The 26,223-nt window shown below is 45.7% G+C and overlaps 1 protein-coding gene across 4 annotated transcripts; it reads right to left on the bottom strand.

The window, feature by feature from the left end:
- Positions 1 to 26,223, bottom strand: Rgmb (repulsive guidance molecule BMP co-receptor b). Of its 4 annotated transcripts, none has more exons than XM_032884345.1 (5): positions 25,712 to 26,223; positions 24,725 to 24,847; positions 21,019 to 21,281; positions 15,426 to 15,934; positions 1 to 3,313 (listed from the first exon to the last, which is right to left on the bottom strand). In XM_032884345.1, exons 2-5 carry the CDS (start codon positions 24,727 to 24,729, stop codon positions 2,657 to 2,659), a joined length of 1,434 nt encoding a protein of 477 aa, XP_032740236.1. In that variant the 5' UTR covers positions 24,730 to 24,847; positions 25,712 to 26,223; the 3' UTR covers positions 1 to 2,656. The 4 variants fall into 4 exon arrangements, with proteins under 4 accessions (XP_032740236.1, XP_032740237.1, XP_032740238.1 ...); XM_032884346.1 differs by having other exon boundaries at positions 24,725 to 24,800; XM_032884347.1 differs by lacking the exon at positions 25,712 to 26,223 and adding an exon at positions 25,389 to 25,614 and having other exon boundaries at positions 24,725 to 24,800.

Genomic DNA, 26,223 nt, shown 5'->3' with positions numbered 1-26,223 from the left:
GGACCAGTGGGGCACTGCTTTATTTGTGATCGCTTAAAGGTTATAAAAAAAAGAACTACAGTAACAGTCAAGCGGGCTAGTGGGCAAGTACAACTCATGAAAACTGATTAGGTGTTAAGTCCCTTCCTCCTCCTGCAGAGGCTCCTCAGCTCGTCCAACAGGTGTCACTGTAATCACAGAGCAGACATGGGGCAGCATGGTCCGTAACTTTATTTTTCTAGCATAATAATTTAACGTATTTACATAGCACACACTCACTGCTTTTACACAGATGCTTACTCATATACCTATGAACCACATCTACAGGTTTCTCTGCAAGGACTCGGCACAATGGGGGTAGGTTTCAGGCACAGCAAAGAGGGCAATGTGTTTTTTGAGTCTTTCCTAAGAGAGACCTGGGAAGATCTGTGAAAAATCAGTGTTTTTGCCCCAAGTTTCAAGCTCTCCCAGGAGACCCGTGAAAAGCAATAGCCTATCTGTTTGCCAGTACGGGCTGAAATTCTTCTGGCTATGGACTTCATGAAACAAGTTGAAGCACTATGTTCCTTAGAAACCCCAAAGAAAATCTGGCCCTTCTCTACAGAAGTACTTTATTTCTAAAAGTTATCTGTGGGAACCGTAAAGGACGAGTAGGGCACTAATAGGAAGGAGAACACCCAACACGCTATTACTAATACTACTGCTGTAGTATATCATGGCATCCACCCTTTCCAGCTAAACAACACAGCTAAACAGGCAAACTTTCTCTTCCAAACTATGGATAGACATGGTGGCTTTGTTCTCCTCAAAAGGATCAAAGGTGTATGGATCACATACTCTAAAGGAAGACACGGTCGGACCTTCTATTTTACTTTTACATTTGCACAAAAATAGTGGTTAAAAGTATCCAACATTCTCCCTCCCTCGTTCTACTCAATTACAAGTCACTAGCTATTGACAGCTTCTGAACTTGGCACATGGCTTCATAGGTGAACAAAGGTGGCCATGCTTCAAGGCTCAGGGTTTGTTGGTCCTAATACAGCTTTCTTACAAGGACCTTCTTTCAAAGGGCCAGATCCTAATTCTCTGGAGTTCAACCTTTAAGAACACAAAGCAGGGTACCTTCCTAACTGCCCCCAGGGTAAGAATCTACCACCTCTACATGAGCATACAATCCCACCCATGGGTGAGATCACTTCTCTAAGAAACACAACTTCACAAAAGATTCCGTTTACTGACAGCCTTTGCCTGTCCAACAGGACATGTCAAAGGGCATCGACATGTCCCAATGACTTTATTTAAGGTTTGTATCTTTTGCTCCCATTAATGCAAACCTTAAATATGAAAACACAAATCCTATTACTTTTTGGAACCAAACACTCACATTTAGATATAATACAAACCTACCTATTTGGGAGTTAACTTTGCGACTCTCACTGTCTTCTGTTATGTCCCCTTTATAGCTGGTATAATGGAAGAGGCAAGGAGAGATTTTACTTGAGGAGGATTTCACTAACTGGCAGGTAACTATAATATTCATCTACAGGTGTTAAGATGGCAAACAGCTGCAAAGATGGACATCACTTGGGGAGTGAAATGCCTGGTTATTAACACCAGGACTCAATAGCATCCATGGGCAAATGCCCACTAATATACACCAAGATAGATTTCCTGTTCTTATGGCTGTACCACTGGACCTCAATCAGAGGAGCACTAACAGCCAGTGTTTGGAATCCTGAGGGGAGGTTAAGGAGATGCTGGAGCAGAGCCAGAGAACACTGTTAGGACTCCAAGCAGCCAAGGAGAAAGTTAAGAACGTGAGTTTTACAAACTACCAAGGAGAGTGAGGCATGATCTCTTCTAAGCTGATGGTTTTGTTTTGCTTAACGACTTAATGGAGGGGAAAGTACAGTTTAAACAGGGACAGAGGATGGAAAAGAGTTATTAGCTGGGGTACAGCAAGGTGCCTGTATTCACTTGAAATGGCCACCTCCAGACTGGCACCTGACAAAGAGCAGCTTCAGAAGGGTCAACCTAATAGGCCATATGTGCTCAAATGCACATGAGTAATGGCTGCAGGTGTAGCACTAATGCCCCCATGTTCTGGAAAAGTGAGCTGTTAGAAACGGGGCTCTTTAGTGAGATCCACATTTTAAGAATCAAAAGTACTTACAAGTGAGGGGACAACTTTCAAATTGTCACTTCAAAGGAAGGGAGGCAGTTCCATCGGGAACCGGGTACCTTGGCAAATCAGTAGTAACGGGAAGGGCAGGAGGAGCTACCAGAGGAGCTACAAATCAGTCACCTCCAAAAGGATTGCTGTGGTTGGTGTCTGTGTATATGCACTGTACATATTAACCAGGTACACACATAAATATTTAATATATAAAAAATAAAGTGCTTTCTAAGAGGTCCCTAGGCAGGGACATTATAAAACATTTCACAAAACGGCAAAACAAAATTGATACAATCAAAAAACACTATAACAGACATATGTGAAAACAGCCAAACACATAATGTACAATCTGGTGTTCCAGGACAAACATCTGTCATATACATGGTATATACATATATACTTTTTCACTCAATATATTATGACAATATATATTTAAAATTTTGCTATAGACAAAAAAACCAAAACAAAACAGAAAAACAAAACAAAAACAACAGAGAACTCCTACAAAACCATAGTAAGGATCAAGCACGTGAGTCCGAGACCAACAGGCAGATCGCTGTGTCCCCCACGGCTGCTGGGGAAGATGTGCCAGCGCTCCTTCCTCGGGTGCAGCGCTGCCACGTCCTCCAAGGCACTGTGGGCCGCAGCAGTAAAGTTGGCATCACCAGTGGTGAGCAGGTCAAAGACACAAGACTGGAAATAGATGTCCTTCACGGGCATCTTCTCTTGGCATTGGGTGCTGGCAGTCTCCAGTGTGTAGCCAGGCCAGGCCTGTGCTGCGGTGGTGTGGGGCAGGCTGTGCCCCAGGATAGCCGACACCTGGCCTTGTCCATCATCAATGCATTCACTCATGGGGCAGCCATTCACGCACAGCTGCAAGTCCTGGCTTTCCTCGTAGGACATGGCCAAGTCTTCGGGCATCCGGATAGCGAGGGTTAGGTAGCGACCCAGCTGTCGCACAAACACTGTGGTGCCTATGTAGCGGGCATGCATCTCTACGTATCGGCCACTCTCCTTCTCCACGATGTGAAGACTCTTCACATCACCGTCCCCCCCACTGGTGGTGCCATCCACAAAGGCAGCTGGCAGGTCATCTGTCACAGCTTGGTAAACCTTCTGATCCGTGCACTCATGCTGTGCTTTGAAGATAATGGTGATCTGTGGGGTGGAAGAGGTACAAGTTAACACAGCTGGAGGGGAGTGCTGGTTTGTCTCCTTCTAAAAATCACCAAGGGACAGCAAGCATAGTTGGGGTGAGGTGGGGGCTCCTTGCTAAGATGTACAGAAGCTTCTAGGGACTTAATTAATGATAACAGAGCCCTGCCTTCTACAGGGAGATCATTCATTGGACTATCTCCATTTTGCATGACTCATCACTATTAACTTAATATAAATACTGAGAGACAAAAACAGAGGCTCTTTGGGGGTGGGGGCGGGGTATCCGCAACAACTACCAATCATGTGCCTGGGGAGAGAGTCCTTTAAGTCTCTTAATCAAATGTTTCGCATCCCTGCTTAATCCCGGTGACAGGGAATTATTTGGCAAGCACAGCTCTTGCGCACTGGCAGAGATAACAAGCCCCAAACCTAGTAACAGAAGAGGTTTGCCCCAAACACAGCCGGGGCCTCTGACTCCTCATGGCTTTTCCCTGTAAGCTCTTAATTTTCCAAATGAAGCAAATAGTTCAGGGAGGAAAAAAACCCCTACCCATTGATAATACAAAACCTTCCTTAGCAAGACCCACTTTCTTCCTTGTGGAATCCTTTTATTTTAACATTTATAAAATCTGTAACAAATGAACCCCCTCCCGTTTTTTGCAGCCAGCGTCTGGTGAGAGAGGGAACTGGGGGGGGAAGAGGGTCTGTGTGCCGCTCCCCCAGCACCATCTGACATCGCCTCTGAGACTCGGCTTATTGTTGGTTACGCGGCCAACAGTTTGCTTGTTCTGTTTTTTAATTTAAAAAAAAGAAATAGACTAAAGGACACTGGGCGACCTGAATCAAGGAGGCAGGCAAGCCACACACTCTGTAAGAAACTCTGAGGGCATGAGACTCTTAGCTCCTGCAAGGAAACTAGCCAAAACAATGGACCCTTGTTTAAAAGGCCAGAAATGCCCCCCAAATCCTGACTACCACCCTCAAGCTCATGTCTGAAGTTTTTCCCCAAGTCACTATTTAATTCCACATGTTCCCACTGGTGTTACTTGACTGGAATTTTCCAGCCATTTCATTTTACTTCAGCCAGTTACAAAGCCCAGATCAGAGCCAGCTGCACGACAGCAACTGGCTAAGTTCATATCCGTTGTTTGCAGCTGCAGCCGAAAGCCAGACAATGTGCTGTGAAAACCCGGGCCTTCTCTCCTAATTGCCCAGAGCCACAATTTGATTTCACGACCAGCCCTTCTCACATTTCAACACCTTCTTAACAAGCCAGAGAAGGTGACCAGAGATGACTTCAGGAGAGCTGCTCGCTCTAACCGCGGACCTTCCCCTGTGAGGGGTTCTGAGGTGGGTATCTAAGGAGACTGTAAACAGGTTTATTTGGTGGCTCTAACGCCAGTTTGACGAGCCCCTTTTTAAGACAAGCTGGGATTGCTAGGAGGTGAAAAGTAAATTCTGTACCTGAAAACACCGGAGGAAGGACAGAAAACGCTAAAGGTTAACCAAACTAAAAGTCAACAACACTGTTTCCCACAGTCGTGATCCTCACGGTATGAGGATCCTCTCAACTACAACACATTCAAAAACAGAAAACTCAACAACTCAGCCATGAGTCTTTCTGGGCTAACAAACCTTCAGGCCAGCTTGGCACTGCACGCAAAAATGCCACACTACGGGCATTTTGTTCACATTAGGAAGAGAGAAAAGGAATTCACTTTTGTTGGGGCAACAAAGCAGAGATATCCAATTGCAAACAAGTTACCGAAAAAGACACACAGGAGTCTATATAAAGATGAGTGGAATAGCTTCATGTTTAACCAAGCCTGCTTTTTTCATTAGGCACAGCAATTCCAACCTGGAACTCTGGACTCACTTTAAACACCCCTCACCCATCACCTTCTGTGATACAGGGCTCGTGGAAAATTAGCATTCTCTAGGACCTGTACCTATCAAATATTCTACTCTACCTCATGGGTTTTGTCTACCCATTTTACTTGAAGAGACTTTCCATCCGATAAAATTACAATGTGATTTCTCACTTGGGCATGAGTATAAAATTATCTGTTGAATCAACTTGCTGGGGGGAGAGGGAGGCTGAAAGAACTTCAGAGCATGGGAAGGGGTCCCTGAGAAGTCCCTTCTAATTTCAGTGTGTACTAAGCAGGGACCTAGATTCCTAATCAATGCAATGTAGAAAAACCTCTGGGTGGCAGTTTCACATGACTTGACTTTTGTACTGCGATGCCATTCCTCAGAACAATTACAACACAAGCTCTCGACCAGCACTCAGCCGTGACCAGCACGAAATCCATTTTAGATTGTCCAACTCTCAAGAAAAGCAAAGTTGTTCATCCGTAATAATTCTCACTTCAATAATATTCAAAGTTTCACTGGAATTTCTGCAAATTACAAACTTTAAGAATTTTAATATAGCAGCCATCTTAATCCTAAAATGGGTGTTCAGACTGTTTAGAGCTTTCACTCCGCATTTAAAAACTGTAAAACGCCGGCTATGCTGCTTGCTTCCCCTCCACTAACTGATCCATGTGCAGTAATAACTCAATTTGTCACATCTGTCATGCCACACCATTTATTATTGATGGGTGGCATTTCTGTGCATTTAAAACATCAATGTCTTTTGTTAAACGTCCTCCGTCTAGTTCCTCTTAACCCCACCTTAGACAAACTACTCTAGCTTTCCTCATTCATTTTTAATCTCACTCCTGAGATCTCTACCACCCACAAGGCCTATGAGGGAGACAGGGATAGCAGCTACAAATCAACCTTTCCACACACAAAAGGCCGAGAGAACTTAAGGGCTGCTGCAAAGGAAGAGCAGCCGTCCTCGACCTTCCTAATGCTGTGACCCTTTAATACAGTTCCTCTTGTTGTGGTGACCCCAGCCATAAAGTTATTTGTTGCTACTTCATAGCTGTAATTTTGCTACAGTTATGAATCCTAATGTAAGTACTTATCTGTGCTTTCCAATGGCCTAAGGCCACCCCCTGTGAAAAGGGTGTTTGAGATCCTCAAGAGGGTCACAACCCACAGGTTGAGTACCATTAGTTAAGAGGCGCCCGCCTGCCTCTTTCCAACTGGCAGGTAAAGGAAATATATGAAATGGAATTGAACAAGTCATGAGGAAAATCTAGGCCCTGCTTCCCCAGGATACAGAGAAATCTTCCCAAGGTACAACAGCCTGGAAAACACCATGCACAGGTTTTAAAACACAACTCCCCAAAGGCTTTGCCCTCAGTTCTCTGTGTAGACTGTAGCTCTGGTACATACGGTGGAAGAAACATTTACCAGGGTTCCAGCAGACCACTTAGCACCACAAGTGCAAAGAACTTTCTGGAATGAATCCTCAACAAGAGAACTGGGCTTTTAGAGCTAAACATGGGACTAGAAACGAAACTGAAGCAATGAAAGGTAATTTGATTTGTATCTGTTTAAAATTCTGCCATGTACAAGGAAGTTAAAGCGAATTTTATTTCATCTAATTAACTGATATGTCCATGTTGTCAAGTCACCTGGGAGTAATTATGTTGAAAAAAAAAAAAACAGCAGACCCTCAAGGAGATCAAGACCGGGCTCAGGGCCCCTCTCAGGCCTGCACATGTAAGTAGAATACGGCTTTTCCCCTCAGTCCTCTAGACAGATTAACATGACCATTCCAACAACAGCAATACTTCAGCCACACTGGCTTTGTCTCCAGCACTAACAAACCTAAATTCTACTCAGGAGGCCAATTTTTCTCAATGTTGAGAAGCTCATGGAGGAATCTCTGAAAGAAGCCGAGGCCCTCGACTGCACCTTACTTTATTTCCAAGGTCATCGGAGTGTGGATTCTAGCTGGGGCAAGCCTCTTCTGTGCAGGCAGGGAGGGAACTGACCTTTAGTTATATAAAAATGAGCGTAACTCTCTTTCACTTCTGTGAAATGGGGAAAATTCACACACACTCATTCAGATTAACTTTCTGTCTGAACAATTTGATGCAGAACCCAGACGAGAGTCTGTTTATATGCAGTATACTAAATGCTGGGCGGGAGGTACATGCTGTCACTGACCGTTTTCCCAAACGCATCAGGGAGAGGGTCTGTTAAGAAGCTGTAAACTCCATAAACCAGAAAGCAATTTTACAATCACTACTCAGCTTACATCAAATATTATACTCACAGAAAGTCTAGGAATTGCAGAAGTATAAGATGTTAATTACTTTTATTGGTTAGGACAATCTACCAACAGTTAAGACCGCACACGTTTATAAGGTGAGCCACATACTACCCTAGACTCCTTTAGGGTTTAGGCAAGACCAGGGTTATACATGCCTTCAAAACACGGATCAGGCGTGTTTGCTCCTACAGAGCTCTCTGCTCAGAGCACTCATGGGCAGGATGCAGCCTTCGGTGTTGCCCTAGGTAATGAGCACAAGCAAGAACAGGGGCAGCTTTGGCTGCTGAAGGGCTACTTGGCAGCAGATGGAGAACTAAGAAGCCAAACCAGAGGGGAAGGACACCCACAGCTGAAGGCTGCTAGGGTGGTCCAGAGAAGCATCGGTCCAGTTGCTGGAAAAAGCTCCGAGAAGGAAAGCAATCTGGCCCAGGGATAACACACGAGACGGACAGGCACAGAAATGCCAACTTTCAAAAACCAGTTTCTATATAATTAAAACAAGGAAGGCGGGAAGCATAAACAGGCACAGAGGCGGGGAAGTTAGCCAACTTCCTTCTACACACAGAGTACCACCATGCCGAGCATGAGGAGGCAAGCCCTCCAGGCCTGCAAATCTCAGCAACTTCAAAAACTCCCAAAGTCTGGGTTCAGAGTTGGCACCATGAGGAAGCGGAGAAGTACTAGAGTTGTCTCTGTTTCAGATCAGAGGCTAAAAAGACTTCACAATTTGAGAGCTGTGGTGGGGCAGCAGCCCTCAGCTAGGCAGGATCTGTCACACAGGTCCCAGTTTCCAGGGGTCAGATCCTGCAAGTGCTCAGGCTCTAGGTTCCACTGTGGTTCCTCGACTGATGGATTGTGGGAAACCATGGCCTCTCTGATTACTTCTCAGCATTAGGAAGGGGAGAAAGGGAGAAAAACCCTCATCGTCTTCACAATATACCAATTTTGCCAGCTCTAGGTTCAATTTCAAGTTCCCAGAAACAAAAGAGAAAAGGATTAAGACCTTCAGAATTGGTGCCCATGTGTTCTAAAAGGTCAGTAACTGGCCAAAAACATCCTTGTGCCTGGGCAGGAAGACGGGAAGATGTCAGTACCTGACAAATGTCTGTAGGTCCAGACTGAAGCCCGAATCTGTCAAGAGCACTTGCATGGGAGATGAGAAGTTCGTGTGTAAATGCTGAGGTGTCCATTCCCTCCACAGTGCAGACAGAAAGCCAACACAGAAGAAACCTACCAGAATTAGCTCCCATTCTCTAGCAAGCTGGTTTCACTTGAGTTCCAGTTAGGACCCACCAGTACCATAGGTTCACTCCAAGGCTCTCCAGGTTAATCTCTCTTAGGTGTGTTAGTTCTTGCTCCTTAGCACTCAGACAGGCGGAGCACTTGATTAAATTACCCCGCCCACAAGAACACAGAATCCAAACACTGGAAGAGCAAGTTTTCTGGCAGTCAAAACAAAGACAAAGTGGGGAAGGGAACATTGTCACCATTGCAGTTTCATTGTTTCATTGTTGCAATGTTGCATACCATAGGTAACTCTCAGGCCATATGCCACAGAGGCAGAACATGTCTGGCTAGCATTAGCTGAAGCCAGCAGCAGCAGCAACAACAACACATGGGAACACCAACCAACCAACCAGCGTTTCCTTCTCGACCCTTCCCCTCCAAAGGTTGACTCAAAGAAAACTGAGCGGGGCAGAGAGAGACACTTGGAAACTTGACAGTGAAACAAGTTCTGACTCTCAGCTGTGTATCAGACTTGGCTTCCTGCCCCTGCCTTAAACTATGGAGGAGTGTGGATGTGTTTTGCAGCAACAGTGGCCTACACCACACAAGGAATCCTCCCTGGCTTGGACAAACCTCGGTTTAACTTCACTTACCAAGGGGGATTTTAGAAAGCCTCCTTCCAAGGACATCTGGGATGGGAGTGGGCAGTGTCAAGAAGATTAAAAGATGGTAAAGAACTTCTTACCCAGAGTATTTTTTTTTAAAACATATGTGGAAAAACCAAAGTGATACCTTATTTGAAAAACACAGCAGAAAGAGTAACTAAGGAGCCCATGTGTCTTACCAAATGCTCTCGTACTGTATCACCAGTCACCCAGTGATAATTCCCCTTTCCCCTTTCTTCCCTAACAACTTGGAGATCTTTCTACCTCCAGGCAGTTTACTGAAACCATACCACACGGTAGCTCCTTCGGCTAACACCTTATAATCCAGTACAAACGAGAGCCTTTTGGGACACTGAGAAGGACAGCAGACCAGTCCCATCCAGAAGCAGAGCTCCTCTGTTCTTCTAAAACCCAGTCTTTAACATTTCAGTGCTATGTCTAAAAAAAAAAAAATCAGGAATGACAAAAATGTCTAACTCATGGCTTAGCGAGGGTTTTAAAAATTAGATGGGACTCTGAAAGGTAATTAAGACTGGCGATGGTAGAAATATAGATGCAGGTGGCAGGCACTGGCTGTGGGAGGAGGGAAGACAAAGTGCCAAATCCCAGGAGCAAGCAAGGCAGGAGGGGTGTGCCTGGGTGATGGCCTGTGATGCCCTTCCACAGTAGCTGCTCTTACTGCTTCCTGACACCCGTGTCAACCTGCTAACTCATGTCTCTGGGAATCAATGCATCCTACCAAGGCGCTCTGAGGACAGCTGGGTCTACACACAAACCCACCCTTGCCTAACGTTGTACATTTCAGCCCAGACAATGCAATACCGAGGCTACGCTCACCCCTACATCTCCTACATGATGATTTAAGGATAAAAAAAATGCAGCAGCACTAAATTAATGACATTTTTTATCAGAAATTATTACACCAAGGGAGCTACATCTATAAACTAGTACCTTTGTAGTCAAAAAGGATCAAAAATCAAAAGGAACAAATGGCTATAAATATATAAATATATATATCTTACAAAAGCAAATCTTAGACTTCAATGTTTAGATACTTCTAAAATTAGACCCCTCGCCACCATGACTACCATTGAACGCAGGTCCATACATCTAAGCACAATTCAACCACAGTGAAGGAGGGACATCTTTATTGACAAAAATTAAAAAATCACTACTGTGTAGCTCAAAGGTATTCACAGTTATTAAAACAAGTCATTGTAGAAACTTGGCTACAAGAAACAAATATGCTAAGGTGTGAGGTCAAGAGAGGACAGATTTCTGAACCGTGATCTGGAGATGCATTTAAAATGGCAGCTGAAAACTTTTGCAATGCGGGCATGTCTGAGCAACAGATGACTCCAGAACGGTGACCTACATGTCCACTGTTACTGTGCGAGTGTCTAAGGGCCATCAGAAAGAGTGGCCACAACATGTTCTAGTGCTACCAAGGTGGACTTTATCAGAATGGAGACCTTAGGCTACACTGCTCAAGAAAGATATTAACCAAAAAGTAATAAGACCAAGCTGTCTACATGTCTCGTAGAAACTCTCACAACTTCCAAGAGAGCAGCTAAAGAACTTGAGATGTATAGATATGAAACTGCCTTGGCTCGGCACTGGGTGCGGCCCACAGGATAGCAGGAGGTGGTGGCCACTGCAAGAACTAGTGTCTTACTTGGCCAACCGTCATCTGGTTCAGGGAAGCATAATGAACAACCCCTTTCTTAAAGGTAACCTGCCTTACAGCAAACCCTTTCCCTGGCTCAAGGAGGAGCCCAGGATGTGTGTTTCCCAACCTTCCCTACCTCTGATTTGTTTACATGAGATTTAAGTATTTTATAGAAAGCCAGAGAAGTGGGAAAGAATGTGAATACAGACAAGCTAGAGGGAAAAATAAAGCGGAGGAATACTTGTGAAAATCATCACTAAAAATATGGTCACTGTTAGGTAGGTAACACGAAAGTTTAACTGAAAAGCACTTTGAAAGGTTATTGAAAATGGACTTGAGAGACTGAGTTTTAATTTTTTTTTTGAGTTTTAATTTTTTAAGTTATATTTTAGCTGTTTATTCTATGTTTGCAAGGAGAGCTCACGGTGGAATCAGAGCAGTTTGTAGAGTCGGGTCTCCCCTACCACTTTACTTCCTGAGCTAACGTCAGGTCGGTCAGGCTTAGCTGCAGGCGCTTTACCCACTGAGCCATTTTGCTAGCCCCAGACTGAGGATTTAAACAGTGTCCACTTTCATTTTCATTTGTAGGTCTGAGGAGGTAACTCACAGTAGGAAGCCTCTACCACTAAACTCTACTCCTGTCTCAGCAACTTTAATACATGGGCACACGCAAAGGGATCGAGAAGTTTTACTTTTTAATCGCTTTCTGTGATCATGCATTTACGTATCCTTTCTAGGGACCTCTGTTTAAGGGCAGAAACCCAGGCTACTGAACGGATGTGTTGAGTCTGAAAGTGGCAAAGAAAATGGGAAGCAAAGGTACTAAGCCAGGTGTCCCGAGGATAGGCTACCTGGCTCCTCTGGGGCGTGTGAGGTACAGGACAGCCACTGCCCAGTGCTTCTCTGGAACTGGCAAGGTGTGACTGCCTCCTCCCCAGCAGGAAACCCTTATCTCTGCACTCCTAACGTTTCTAGTTCTAGTGCCATCTCCCCCCTCCCAACCCCCCCCCCTTTCACATTCTCTGTGCCTGCATGCCTGCAGCTGCCTCTCACAGCCAAAGGTGGGGAAGATGTCTATCTGAGATGAGGTGATGTGTGTAGGTGTGCCAGAAACTCTTGCAGCCCCGGGGTGAAGAGATGAAAAGCTTGCCCTGGCTTCCCTCCTTGAGTAACACATCTACCTGGTGAGCTGTCCACTAGTACAGTCGCTTCCAGCGAGCAGGGTCTAAACAAAAACACGGAGGCCCTAAGAAAGCAAACTTGTGCACACCATGACCACCTGGAAAACAAGCCCTTCTTTTCCCATGGGGAAGGGAGAGCCAGTGTGTGGTGAGAAGAGTGGATAAGGAGAGATAAAGACATATTAGACTGTAGGTCTGTCTGTCTGAACTCACTCGCTGCTCATATGCAGAAAAAAAAGTGTAGTTAATAAATGTCCCGGAGTACAGTGACTTCATCTTACTTTAATCTGTTTAGGTGTCCTTTGGTGACAGGGGGCAGATATGTTTAGACCTTGCTAAGCTCAACTTGCAGGTGGCTGGCTCATGAAGCCAGGCTCCCAGAAGCCAGTTGGCTTAGTGACCTCACACTAAGTAAAACACCCAGTGTCTAGCATTTCTCACAGTGAGATGCATGGATGTTTAAATGTAACACTTCAGCCTCACAGATGGCCTTCCGTGGGGCAGTTACTCTTTAAGTACAGAGATGTAGCAGGCAGGTACGCTTCCTACAGTGTTGAACCCCTCGACACTGGTCTGGGTAGATCCAGCAATTCTCAGTGAGAGAGTACCCAGGAGACCGGGTTGTACCCTTGTTTATCGGAAGTGTTCTAGCTGGTGGGGAAATCCTGGCGGATTCATATAGAATCTGGGGCGTGGTGGGAAGCAGGTGGCCTCTAGGTGGAAGGAGCTGGCCACCTTCCCAGAAAGTGACACCTTGTCCCCCGCCTCCTCGCTCACACTCTTTCTTTTCTCCTCTCTCTGCACAACTGGATGCTTGTACTTTGTCTTGTCTGAGGCTCAAATCAGTGGATTTGGTCAAGCTAGGACTGAGACCCAAATGACCCTTCTCTCCTTTTTTGCCGCTTTCTCCTCGGGTACTTGTCACAGAGACAAAAAAAGGAGAAGGCTACTGTGTGCTGAGAGTCACATGGAGGAAACCCTTCCAAAACTTTTTAATAAAAGAAAATGTTTTAAAACAGATTTTGAAAAAAAAATCAGATTTTGCTTAGAATGTATTTTGTAAGGACATTGTGCCTCATTTGTTTTTATTTTTATTTTATTTTTATTACCACTTTTCTTTAAAGTCCTTAAAGGCGAGCTTGTGCAGCATAATCAGCCCTTTGCTGATTTCAGCAACACACAGCACAATGGTGGAGGGCCATGGAGTATGGCTGAGCAGCATGGGGGAACAGCGCCAAAGCGCAGCCAGAAATCAGCTGACCTCTTGAACCCCTTCAGAGGACTTTTTGAAAGAACAAAGACTTGGGCTCTTACCAGATCAAGAAAACAGACTTGTATATGTGTGTGTGTGTGTGTGTGTGTGTGTGTGTGTGTGTGTGTGTGTGTAACAAATTATTATTTAATTTGACCCAAAGTCTTCCAAATCCTCAACTATTTGAACAATGGATAACTATTGCCAAATTTGAGGTGTCTTATGAATGTTGTAATCCTAGAATTTTGGCAATGGCCTACCTTACAACTTCATAATCATTTGTCTTAATATATATACTATATACTATATCTATATCTATATCTATATATCTTAAGGGTTTTTGTGTTGAGTGTGTATGTGCCCTGAGTTCATACATGCAAGTGTCTTCAGAATCTAGAAGAGGGCATGAGAACAGAGAACTTGAGTCACACGGTTGTGAGCTGTCAAGTTGGTGCTGGTAATTGAACCCAGTCCTCTACAAGAGCAGTAGCTGCTCTTAACTGCTGAGCCATCTCACCAGTCTCATAATCTCATTATACATATATTATATACATATAATATATATGAACTTTTCTACAAACCCCATATTCTGAGATCTATGAAAGAAAAGTTATTTATAAACACATAAGAGCGAGAGAAAGAAAGCTTTATTTTTGAGATGTAGAATTTGCTAAGGCAAGAGGCAAGCCTGAGATTTTACAGGGCTGAAATATAAACATTTTGGAGACTCCCCTAAAAAGTCTGCTGTGCTGGAACAGCTCTCTGTGTTCAAGAGCAATGGCTTCTATTTTTAGATTTGTGACACTCCTGGGTGTCTCCAGATATCTCCTGAGGTGTTATAAAATTCCCTTCGCAAAATGCCAAGTAAAATAATTTAAACTCACTTAAAAATATGCCACACATTTGGAGGCAGGAGAGGGAGCCAAAGGAACAGCCACAGGACTTCCAAAGCTTGATCTCTGTCAATTGTACTTAGTCTATGACTACTAAAGAGCAGGTATAATAAATACAGGAAATCAAAGCAAGACGGACAGTCTATCTGTGGGGTTCGTGGCCGGGGAAGACAGGGAAGGAGGGGGGTTAGTTGGACATTAGGAGAAACTCCTCTGACTTTATTTATGAAAGGTCAGTTATTTAGCACTGACCGGTCCTTGCAGACCCTCCTGACAGTCTCTTCCACCTTGCGGGAAGACATCGTACCTTGCAGCTGGCATCAAAGGTCTCTCCCTATACATGATCAATTTCTTGAAAATAAACAATCAAGGCTCACAGACACTGGCTCAGGGTAAGCTCAACTTAATTTTGCCAACTTTCTTCTTAGCTTCTGACTTAAAACTGTTAAAAGAGGGTGTGAGGTTACACAGGGCTTATATGGCACTGTTCAGCAACAGCCAATCCTTAACTTCCTTGGTTACCAAAAGGTTAGTAACTAAAGCACCATTGTGGGTTTGCCACTGGGAAGCCTGGCTTACCGCCATTACATTTACTATAGCTTCTAAATCTCCAATAAAGTAGGTTTCCTGATGGGCCACTGCCCCAGGCTTCACAGCTTTCTTTACTCAAAACACCCACTCTCTCGTCATCTGATGACTCTGAATGTGGATTTCTTTGAGAAGAGTCACACACACAAGCACTCACAAGACAGCACTGGGGAACGCACACATTTTCCTTATTAAACAGGCCCGCCTTTTCCTCCCTGGAGAACTTGATTTCACTGTTTATGTTTTGCCCTTCATATCATTGCCTAGTTTAGACCCACATCTTACATGCCGGAGAAGATCTCTCATCAAACAATTTCAAACCTTTACCAACCCTGTTAATAACTTCCCAAGAAGATCTACAGATGGCTCCTCTAAACGAGGCCTTTATAACAACGCATTTTATCAGTTGTCTGAAGGACCAAACAACTTGAGTAGAAAGGGGGGAAAGACCTGTACTTACCTTGTTCGTGGCAGTTGCGCTGGAGCCAGGGACCACAGGCACGTTCGTCACTTGAACCGAAAGGTAATTGTTGTCTATGAGTGGCCAGGCCCCTTCCACTTTGCACGTTTGGAAGTGATCCTTGAAAGTTCGAAGGTGAGGATCTCCGAACAAGCCACAGAAAAGGTAATTGGGAGGTCTCTGGTCCCCTCCCCTGTGTTCTCTGACTCCCCCATGGCTGTGGTAGTTACAGGGGTCATGGGTCACTTCCGGGTTGGTGGAGGATGTGGGTCCATCCTTGGAACAGTTCCTCTGACTCATGAGATCACTGATACCTAACACGGCGGAATGGTACACCAGGTTGCCGCGGCAGGCTTTTGAAGTTCGCTGGGTGCAGCCAGCATAGGCACGAAGTGCCTTGCAAAACTCAGAGTCAAAGCCATCGGCGGCAGAGTTCAGGTGTGAAGTCAGGGACACGAAGTCTGTGGTACATTTCTGGATTCGACATTGAGCAGGCTGCTGGCAATCACCTATGGGAAAGAAGGCAGGATCAAGCATGTAACTGTGTCATCAGTTACTGGGCAGCATGAGAGGATGCTTTTCTCCCTAGGAACTCTCTGTTCTACCTCATATACTCCCATTTTAAGACACCTTCGCAAATAAGCTTGAGCTTTGGTAACTGAACAAGAGTCTAGTCTACAAATGCCTCCAGGTTAAAATTGCCAATGAAATACTGTTTCTTGTTTGCTATTTTGACAAAGATTGTTCTGCTCCAAAGCAAAGCCAAAGATATGGGCTGTTTTGATTTTTAAAGTCCTATGAGTAATTTGCTTTGGAAAGCAGTGGGGGGGGGGATACACTATGCACATAGCTATGATTAAAGCCTACACACCCGAAGAAAGGCTAAAACTCTAAATTATAGTTTGTTTAAAGTATCTTTACCTGGCTTTGTATGGCTACAGGGTAAGAAAATCAAAGGAAAAAAATTCAAGTAGTAAGTCGTTTTACTTTTCCTGATGTATTACTAATAAGTTGCATCACCACATCCAGTCACCACGCCTTAGTGTCTATCAAACCTAAGTACTCTGCTAAGAAAGTGATTCACTTGACCAAGATCCGATTTTACTTCTCTTAACATATCTGTCATACCGCAAGCTTAACACGTCAAGCAAACCATAGGCAGAAGACAGCTAAAAAAGTATGCAACATCAAAATTGTTTTTCTTTCTTTTTTTTTTTTTATTAACTTGAATATTTCTTATATACATTTGAGTGTTATTCCTTTCCCGGTTTCGGGCAAACATCCCCTCCCCTCCCCCCTTCCTTATGGGTGTTCCCCTCCCCCCTCCCCCATTGCCGCCCTCCCCCAACAGTCTAGTTCACTGGGGGTTCAGTCTTAGCAGGATCCAGGGCTTCCCCTTCCACTGGTGCTCTTACTAGGATATTCATTGCTACCTATGACAAAATTGTTTTTCAAAATGGGATCAGAGAACTAACGAGCCAAGAATTTGTATGTGTGTGAGTGTGTACGTGTTTGTGTGATCATACACAACTCCTTTCCCTTTTAATTCAATTAATTAACAGTTTAGAGAAAAAGTTAAAATGAAAACCCAAGTATAAAAAGCCCTGTATTAAGAAATTCCAAATTATCTGTCACTTGTCTCTTATATAACAATTCATGAAATGTTTCTGAGCACAAGAGGAAAAGACAAAACAAAAAACTAGGTTAGTCATGTGTACCAATCAATTATATATTGTTTCAAAACTGAGAAAAGGTTTACTGAAGAGAAACACTCCGCCTTCTATTTCAAATTGTATAAAATGAACTGTAACATATATTTGTTACTTAAAATTCCTAGTAGGTGTTTAACTGTTTAACTTATGAAAAGCTTAATTTCTTCCCATCTTAGCAGCATCCTCTTCTGAAGAATGTGTCAGCTGTTGTAACAGCCTCATGGTCTTTTCTTGGCATAAAGTGTCTCGCCTTTTGTACTGGTGGTGGTGAGGGTTTGATATCACTGGATGATCCACTGGTTTTGGCTAGTTTTGTGGTGTGTTTGGTAGGTATATGAGTGTTTTATTGCACGTATGTCTGTGCATCACATGCATGCCTGGTGCCCTTGGAGGCCATATAGATGATGGTATTGGATTTCCTGGAACTGGACTTACAGATGGCTGAGGCACTGTGTGGGTGCTGGGAACCACGTTGGGATCCTCTGGAAGAGCAGCCAACCCTCTTAACTGATAAGCCATCTCTGCAGAGCCTGGTTTTGCTTTTGTTTTGAGACAAGGCAGGTCTCCTTGCATTGCAGCCTAGGCTGACCTTGAACTTTCGATCCTTCTGTATCAGCTTCCAGAATGTTGGACTACAGGTGTATGCCACCATGTTTGACAGAAGTGGGTGGGTTACTTTTTAAATATGTAATTATTACAATATATGGATACAATACATTTCAGGATATCAGTACTTAAAACGTCACCTGATGAAGGACATCATTTAGTAATCTCTATATTGACTTAGAAAGGTGCCTCAGTGTTTTTAAATTTTAATTAAATGGTAATCTATTTTTGGCTTTGGTTGGAGGGAAGTGTGAGGGTAGCAATCTGTCATTGTGAAATTTCAAAGACCCAGTTGAGCCTTCATTTTCATTTTTTACCAGAATAAAGGAGATTAAAATTGTTTTACTATTTTGGAGTTAATGGATTTATAGCAATCACTAGACCACTTTAAAAACAAAATAAAACAAAACAAAAGAGTCATCGCCATGTGTTTGGTCCATTCAAGGCTTGTTCAGTGCAGTGCTGACAAAGGGAGTTTGATTTACAGGACTCCTTTCTTGAAAACAAATGCATTTACTTTCAACTACTTTTACTGGACAACAAAGCGAGGACCAAAACAGTCAAACCAATTCACTATTCCAAAAGCCTTCAAGTTGTTTATCGAGGGAAAGGAGTATCCAAGGCCTTGCTCTGGACTTGGGATTGTTCGAGACTAACTAGTGTTAAGGTCAGTCACCGATAGCTGAGAAAGCAGTTGGGGGACAATGATACCCCTCCTTTTAAAGTAGGATACAGAGCAAGTGCAAAATAAGTAAAAGCAGGGCCAAGATCGCTCCCTAACGAACAGCTCTTGGACCTCAAATAATGACAGCACTAGAACTTTCCGCTAAACTCGTGGGGCCTATTTGTTCTTTTTATGGTCTATAAAATCTATCTGAGCATACAGTTACTTATAATTATTTCGAATAGTCATAAAATATCAAAAGTGAGGACAGCGTGGAGATACAGAATCCCAGAGTTTGGGGGGGGGAGGGGAGAAGATGCAGCGTTCATTCCCAGTGTTCTATTGTACCCAACCCCCATTCCTAAGCTTTTCCTTTTTCATGGTGGGTAGGTGCTGACTGCTTTGAGAAATCACACACAAAACAACAGCTCTTTTGCTTTGGATGAGGGGCCTAACAACCCTCGGCTGGGAGAGGATCAGGGTGGAGGGCTAACTGAAGAGAAAATGCTTTGAGGTCAGCATTTTCAGCTCCATCACAGGCTCCGGTATAATGACTAATTTGTAGCATACACCCAGAAATATCCAAGCTTCATGAATTTATAATGACAATGCACACTTTGCCTGTTGGAGGCGGTAATGTAAGCCCCCTGTCAGAATGCCAAGACAATGCAGGGCAGAAACACTCTCCAGGATGTGGCCAAGGAGGCCATGGAGTGTATGAGTAAGCAAGAAGGCCCGTATGTGATATTCACTCCCGAAATGCAAAGGTCTTCTTAAAATAAAATCATAAAATACATGTGAAAAATAAACAGGCCGTTTCCCAAGGGCAGAATCCAAACGATGCACTTACAAAGAAGCATTTTCTATTTTGGTGTCAGGCCATCTACAGTTGGTGTGACTTGTGCTTTCGGCCAGTTACTGGAAGTGCTAAAAGGATTCGTGGTCTAGAGATTTCATTTCATTATTTTTTAATGAACATAGGCAAGGCAGCTTCCTTCACACGGGGACTGTGACTACAGCACGATTGCCAGGTTATCGTAAAGGAAATGAGATCTGTTGAGGCTGAATTGACGGAGCTATGGAGCCATATGGGGCGCAGAGGCAAGCGGTATGACTCAGACGGAAAACATACGGTAGTCCATCTGCAAGCAGCACTTGCTAGGTTCCCCGGTCTGGAAAAGGACCCCTGCATTTCAATAGAGCCACTCTTCAAAGAGATCTCTGAAAAGCAGCTCGACTTCAACAAGTTGTTCACAGTAATGAGAGCCTTGGGTTCAATCTCAATGTGAGCACAGACTGAGTTACTGAAACCAACCTCGTGTTCCAAAGCCTGCAAACCTTTCGTCCAGTTTCTCATGCCTTTGACAGGGCAGCAAGCAACTCTTCAGGAACTACTCTCCAACCCTGTCAGGACCCCACAGCAACCAATATCCAAGCTGCCAAGAGCTCAACCTAGCCTTTCAGCGTCCCTTTCATGAAACGCACCGTTTGACATAAATCATACATTTTTCTCACCCCAACGCTCCTGAATACTGGAACATTAACAAAAAGTTTCCATGAAACCGCATGCAGATATTTTTCTAAGGTTCTATCTAAATTACTAACTTAAAGCCAAATTTAATTATTCCACAACTGGCTATTACATTTTAGCATAACCCCGTCCATTTCCCCAAGTGACAGTGTTACAATGCAGCTGTTATAACACCTCGAAGACTTGTCTCTTCGATGTCATTTTATTCCATTACTTAAAAGGCCTCCCAGCTATTTTAGGACGGTTCGTATATCTTATCAAGTAAAAAAGTTTTCAGGACAGTTGAGTGTTATTAAACTAGAATTCTCCAGATTGGTGTTGTGTCAGCTGAACAAAGGGGGAAAGGGCTTCCAAGGAAATCTATGTAAAACAATGATCCTTTTAATTTTTGTATTAAAGGGAAATGCACAGTCTAGGCCAAGTATTAAAAAGATATGGCACTTCCTTGTAAAGAAAACAAAAATAGGCATTACACGTCACGAGGGTCAGGTTCAGGTATATCCTTAGGGCATATTCCTAGTGCTGCATGGGCAGGGGCTGTGCGGACCTCCACACTGCAGGGCGCATCTGTCAAGCCCGCTAGGAGCCGAAAACCCAAGGCTTTCAAAGCACGTCCTCAATTCGCCAAACTGCGTTCAAAGCAGCACAGGCAAAACCGAAAGAGATCCCGGTTAACTTAAGTTTCTTCGGAATTCACCCCCCAAACTCGGGTGAAAATCTTTACACCGTGTGCGACTCCGGGCCTCGCCGCCACCCCCAGATATAGAGGAGGAACAGCACAGAGTCTCCGCTCGCAGGCGACCAGGGCGGTGGAAACTCGATCCGCAGCGGGCTCCAGTAAACACCCCTGCAGAGGGCAATAAAGCCCCGGGGTGTCTGTCCCGCACGCGGTTCCAGCCCGCACGCTGGGACCGGACCACCGCTGGGACCGGACCACCGGCTGTCGCCGGCGAAGGCAAGAGGCGGCGGACAGGAGCGTGAACCTGCGACCGTAAGCGCCCTGCTCGCCCGCCAGGGCCGTGGCGTTCCGCACCCAGAACAAAGCCCGCGCGGCCCGCTCCCCACCCGGCCCGCGCCTACCTGCGTGGAGCAGCCCAAGGCTGAGCAGCAGCAGCAGCAACAGCGGCGGCGGGGGCGACGGCGGCCAGAGTCCGGGGCGGTGGTACTGCTCAGCCCCGGCGGCGGCGGGGGCGGCGGCGCAGGAAGGTGCTGCTCTCACGCCCATGCCCGTCCATGCAGGTCTCGTGCGCTCCTGCGAGGGCGGCGGCGCGGGCGCAGTGGCTGGGCCGGGCCTCGGGCTGCGGCATGGGCCAGGGCGCACGCCTCTCTTCCTCCTCTTCCTCCTTTCAGGCCAGCGTTCGAGACCGGCCGCCACCGCCGCGATGAGCAGGGCGTCGCGAGTGGAGGGAGGCGGCAACAGGGCGCAGAGACATCGAGACGGCCGGACGCGGCAGGCAGGCAGAAAGAGGCGGGAGAAAAAGATACAAAGACCGTGAGCGAGCGCCGACAGCAGCCCGGAGCTCAAGGGTGGCTGAGACCCAGCTGGCGAAGGCTGGACGTGCGTGGATCGAGAAAACCTCACCAACCGTAGCAGGCAGCGGCCCGGAGAGCTCCGCACCGCGGCCTGCGCGGTCAATCAATCTCAGCCCCGCACTTTCGCCCCGCCCCGCCGGGCTCTCACCAATCCGCGGAGGCCCCGCCTCCTATCGCCCGCCTTCTCCACTCCCCATTGGCTGCGAATGTGCCTCCCGCCCTCGCATCTCACTCAAGTTCCGTGTCCGCCGCCCGCGGGTGGGGCAGCTTCGCCAGGGCCCAGCCTCCCTCCTGCCGGCTTCCTTGTGCTTTTCTCCTCCACCCCTTTCCGCGATCACTGTTTTCTGGTACCCAATAGAAATGGGCGACAGCGACTCTCACTTGGCCCGCGTTCCAGGAGAACCGGCCTTTAACCTTTCCTTGAATTAATGAGCTTCAGGTTCAGCTTCCTCCTAGTTTTTTTGTTCGTTGTTTTTAATGACCCTCTCCAACCCCTTGTCCTATTGCTAGCTGCAGCCACTTGCAGGAAGCCAGCGCTTTCCCAAGCTCTGTGTAGCAGGTCCCCCCACCCCCACCCCCCACCCGACTCAGCCAATCGACTGCTGGACCTCGTAGCAAACTTGTTGGGGGGGGTCTCTTGGCAAATCAAGAGTCCAGCCGAGCCTTGTTAGATACTCAGATGACACCGAGGTCCGTAGCAGATGGATGGACTGAGAAGGTACCTGCGAGCTCCCAGCGGAATTCGCTGGCAGCTGCGTGAGGCTCTGGTGTTTTGGTTTCTTTGACATTTTCCCAGCTTCAAAGCGGAGAGCGGGAGTCAGGGATTGGGCGAACTTCAACGTGTTCGGTTACAAGGTAATTAGATTAATGAGAGTGGTGAGTTTTTATGCAGTGCAATTATGCCACGATTTCTTGTTGCTCGGTGGCTTTTCCACAAATTTCCAGTCTATTAAATTAATCCAATGTTGGGTCTGTTTCTACTTGAGTTGTCCTCCAAAACCTAGGGCACCGCCCCCCCTCAAATTATCTCTAAGGAGAAGGGCTAATATATGGAGACAAAAGAAAGCACGTGCGGAGTTGACGATAGGCTCCAATTTGTTATCAGTTAGTGTGAAGTGGTATCTATCTCCTTTGGAGAGTGGCGTCAGTGCTCCTAAGAAGCCACTTTACTTTCCCCCTGCCTCTGCCATTCTCCAAACTGTTGAGGACTGGCATTTAAAATGCACTTAGTGCAATCTAAATTACAGTTTGCAACTTTACCTGCTACATTACTCAGAATCTCTAATTAGGAATCTCCTATCAACCACAGACACATTAATAGTCCACATGTTACAGTGTGCTAATCAATGGACAAGGATAATTGGGGGGCAAGCCTTAGGTCTCACCATCTTACTTATTAGACACATTGTGAATTCCTCAAACCACCAGGTCCCTAATGAAGGAGACCTATCTGTTTTTACTGTAATTTTTCATTACTTATTACAGGCCGTGATGATTCAAGTGGTAAACACACCTTTCACTACCCAAGATATAATCCAAGCCTTATGTCTATCTTTAATATGCTTAATAATAGCTTCACAGTTGCCTGGAGAAATGACTTTTGATGGGGGGGGAGGGCTGGATCTGACAGTTTTACATAATGGTGTATACTAAATGCTATCAGGACTTTTTTTAAAAAAAAACATTTTGCAGTTACTACATATAATCCATGAAATACAGTTCAGAAAATATTAATAAGTATCTTTCTTTTAAAGAGTGATCGCATGACACTCTTCTTTTTTTTTTTTTTTTTTTTTTTTGAGGGGATAGCAGGTCTCTTCTGATTTTTATATACTTTTTTGGACATAAAAAACAATAAAAAATACATTTTATAATCACAACCCAATCTATATGCTCATATATATATATATAATGACACTCTTTTTAAAAGTCCTTTTAGCTTAGAGCTGGAGAGATGGTTGATTGGCTTGTCCAAAAGACCTGAGGTTCACTTCTCAGTGTCCACTGGCAGCTCACAACAGTCTGTAACTCCAGTTCCAGGGGATCTGAATCCCCTTCACCTTCACAGGCACCAAAGGGGCACATGTTGCACAGACATACATGCAGGCAAAATGTTCTTACACATAAAGGTTTTAAGTGCTTTTAGATAGCTGGCTCACAGAAAAATGTAGGGTTTTTCTTATCTCAATATTTAATTATATTCCGAAAGGAACCTTATGTTATTATCATTTTTCATATAAACAAAATGTTAAAGATCAATACATTCAATTTAGAATCTTTCTGCTGATGACTTTGCTTTTTTTTTTTTTTTTAATACAAGGGGCTCCAGATATTCTTATCAGTAGAGGGCACCCTCGAGTTGCTTCTTGAATCCTGGTGTCAAGGAAAAAAAAAAAAAAACTGTTCAGAGAAAAAAAAAAATTCATCTCTAAGGTGTTTTATTGCTCCTCTGTTGTAAAATTTGACAAGCTTAAGACATGTATGCCTAACAATTCACTTTTTATTACTGCGTAAGTGTTCAGCTGCTGGAGGAAAATGCTTTTTCTTTTTAACAATTAAAGTACAAGGTGGTTCTTATTTTCCTGACATTGGGTCTGTTGACACAGTCTGGGGTGAATCTGGATGTTAGCAAGATTTGAAGTCAGCTTGGAAATCAAGAGCATGTTGAGTGGTTTTTAGAGGGCAGCCACTCTTCCTGTGCAGCATGGTTAAGCAGAATTTGGGACTGGACAAAGAAAAACCCAGGGAGGAAGCTAGAACAAATTTGACGATTATAAGTTTTACATTTTTAATTAGGAAAAAAAAAAGTGAGGTGATTGGCAACTTGAGCAACCCAAAAATCCACCTCGTGTCTTGCCATCTGCATTCTTTCTCTCTTCCTCTTTGTTTTCGAAGAGACCAGAACAGTACATCTAAGAGACCCAGCAAAGTATCCTACACCATGGGCATGCGAGTGGGTAATTAAAACGGATGCCAGTAACGTTAATGGATTCTAAACATGATGCAATTTCATTTCCCAAATCCTTAACTGTGTCTTAACTGTTCCCCAGGTACTGAATCTCCATACCCAAAAACCTAACAAGAGGGTCTCTGCTTAACAGCTCACCCAGGACAGAGAAGCCAGCAGTGAGCGATTTGTGTAACCCATTCCTGAGTAAGGGCTCCCCTGCTACTCATTGCTCCACAGTGTTTGAAAATAAGGGGCCGGAATAGCCCAGAGTCCAGCAGCATGTAGCTCCTGGCTTGTACTTACATCATTCTTAACCCTTCTGCACCTGGAGGGGGCTCAGCGGGATCAGGATGCCCCCGAGCTCCGGAACACGCAGGACCTAGGTGCGAGAGAAGAGCCCCAGGGCTCCGTGTGAGCGCTGAGTCCCTGGAGAAAGAGAGAGACCACGGAGATCACGCGCTTACATCCCGGGCCCCTTGATCCCTAACAGATTCCAGTAGGGCTCGCTTCTGGCTCTCAGGACTAGAAGCGGCAGGTGCAAAAAGCATTTGGGAGCCGCTTGCCAGTGCTTGGAGGTAATGTGCTTCCTGTCCATTTATCTCAGGAAACCAGCACAGCCTTCCCTTCGAAACAAAATTAACCTCTCATTAGCCAGCCACTCACTCCCAAGAAGGCCTTAAAAGCTTTACCCTCTCACTAATGTATTTAGGCTTTTCTTCCAGGCAAACGAAGCCGAGGCTGTACTAACATCAGCCCCAGGGGTTCCTATGGGCTCCCTCAGGAGCCAGCTGCCAGCCTTTCACCAGTCTACTTTGGGAAATTGGCCAACACAGGATCCCAGTTTGTAGAAGCAGGCCAACCCAACATCCCTGACCGAACTTCACACCAACCCACCCCCTAACCCCCAAGGATAAGTTTTTCTCTATTTTCTTGGGTTCCTTTCACATTAAAGCTTCAGCTCCATTACCCCCGAGGAATGGGAAAACTTCACTGGCCAGCTATTCCCAGGTCATGGGCAACGATGGTCCCTTGGGAAGCATCCATGGAAAGCTGGGTGGGGGGTAGCCTTCCTTAGACTCTAGTCGGTTCCAGGCATTGCGAATTAAACATGGCCAGGAGCTTTTGGAACGCCAGGGCTTTCTCACCCTGGACCCCACAGCCCGGAGCCTGGCAGATTTATACCACACAGGTGGACCCAAGACCTAAACAAAACAGTCCCCGCCGCTGCCTGCCATTCGCCCCCCACGTCCTCCGGGCCCACCGCAAACTTCAACAAAATAAACAACTCACCACAGGCATTCCCTTGTCTGCAGCGCGACGCTTGCCAGCTGGGAAAATAAGCCGCAAGCCACGCGGCCGGGGCGCTGGAGGGAGGCCACGCCGCGCCCGCCACTCTGCCCCAGGTGGGCGGCAGGCGGGCGGCTCCACCCGGGGGCCGCTCTCCAGATGCCGGTTCCGGAGTGAGCTCCGGGGCAGTGCTCGCACCCTGCCAGCCAGCAGGGCCTCTCTGTCACCTAGGGGGAGAGGGCGGGGAGACAGGTCCCTCTCCCCAACTTCCTCCAAACTGCCTCTTTCCCACTCCCGCCCCCAGCCGCAGCGGCAGACAACCTCCGCCGCGCCGGTCCCCACTCCACCGCACTGCCCTACTGTCCGGCTGGAGACCCGACGGCAGGGAGTGTGGGACGCTTCTACCCCTGCTTCCAGGTCCCGATCTCTCCTCTTCCCGGCTCCTACACCCGTGCTTGCACAAAGGCGCCTTTCACGCCGCCAGCGCCGCCCTCTGCGCCGCCCTTCAGGCCCGC

Source organism: Rattus rattus, chromosome 14, assembly GCF_011064425.1.
Source record: "Rattus rattus isolate New Zealand chromosome 14, Rrattus_CSIRO_v1, whole genome shotgun sequence".
Taxonomy (NCBI): Eukaryota; Metazoa; Chordata; class Mammalia; order Rodentia; family Muridae; genus Rattus; species Rattus rattus.
This window is presented reverse-complemented; position numbering and strand designations above follow the sequence as displayed.

What these genes read in the sequence shown, in the direction of transcription:
- Rgmb (XM_032884345.1), bottom strand. An exon ending in CCTTGGGCTGCTCCACGCAG is followed by an intron (nt 15,935 to 21,018) that starts GTAGGCGCGGGC and finishes TCTTTCCCATAG; the next exon opens with GTGATTGCCAGCAGCCTGCT. An exon ending in GCGCAACTGCCACGAACAAG is followed by an intron (nt 3,314 to 15,425) that starts GTAAGTACAGGT and finishes TCCACCCCACAG; the next exon opens with ATCACCATTATCTTCAAAGC.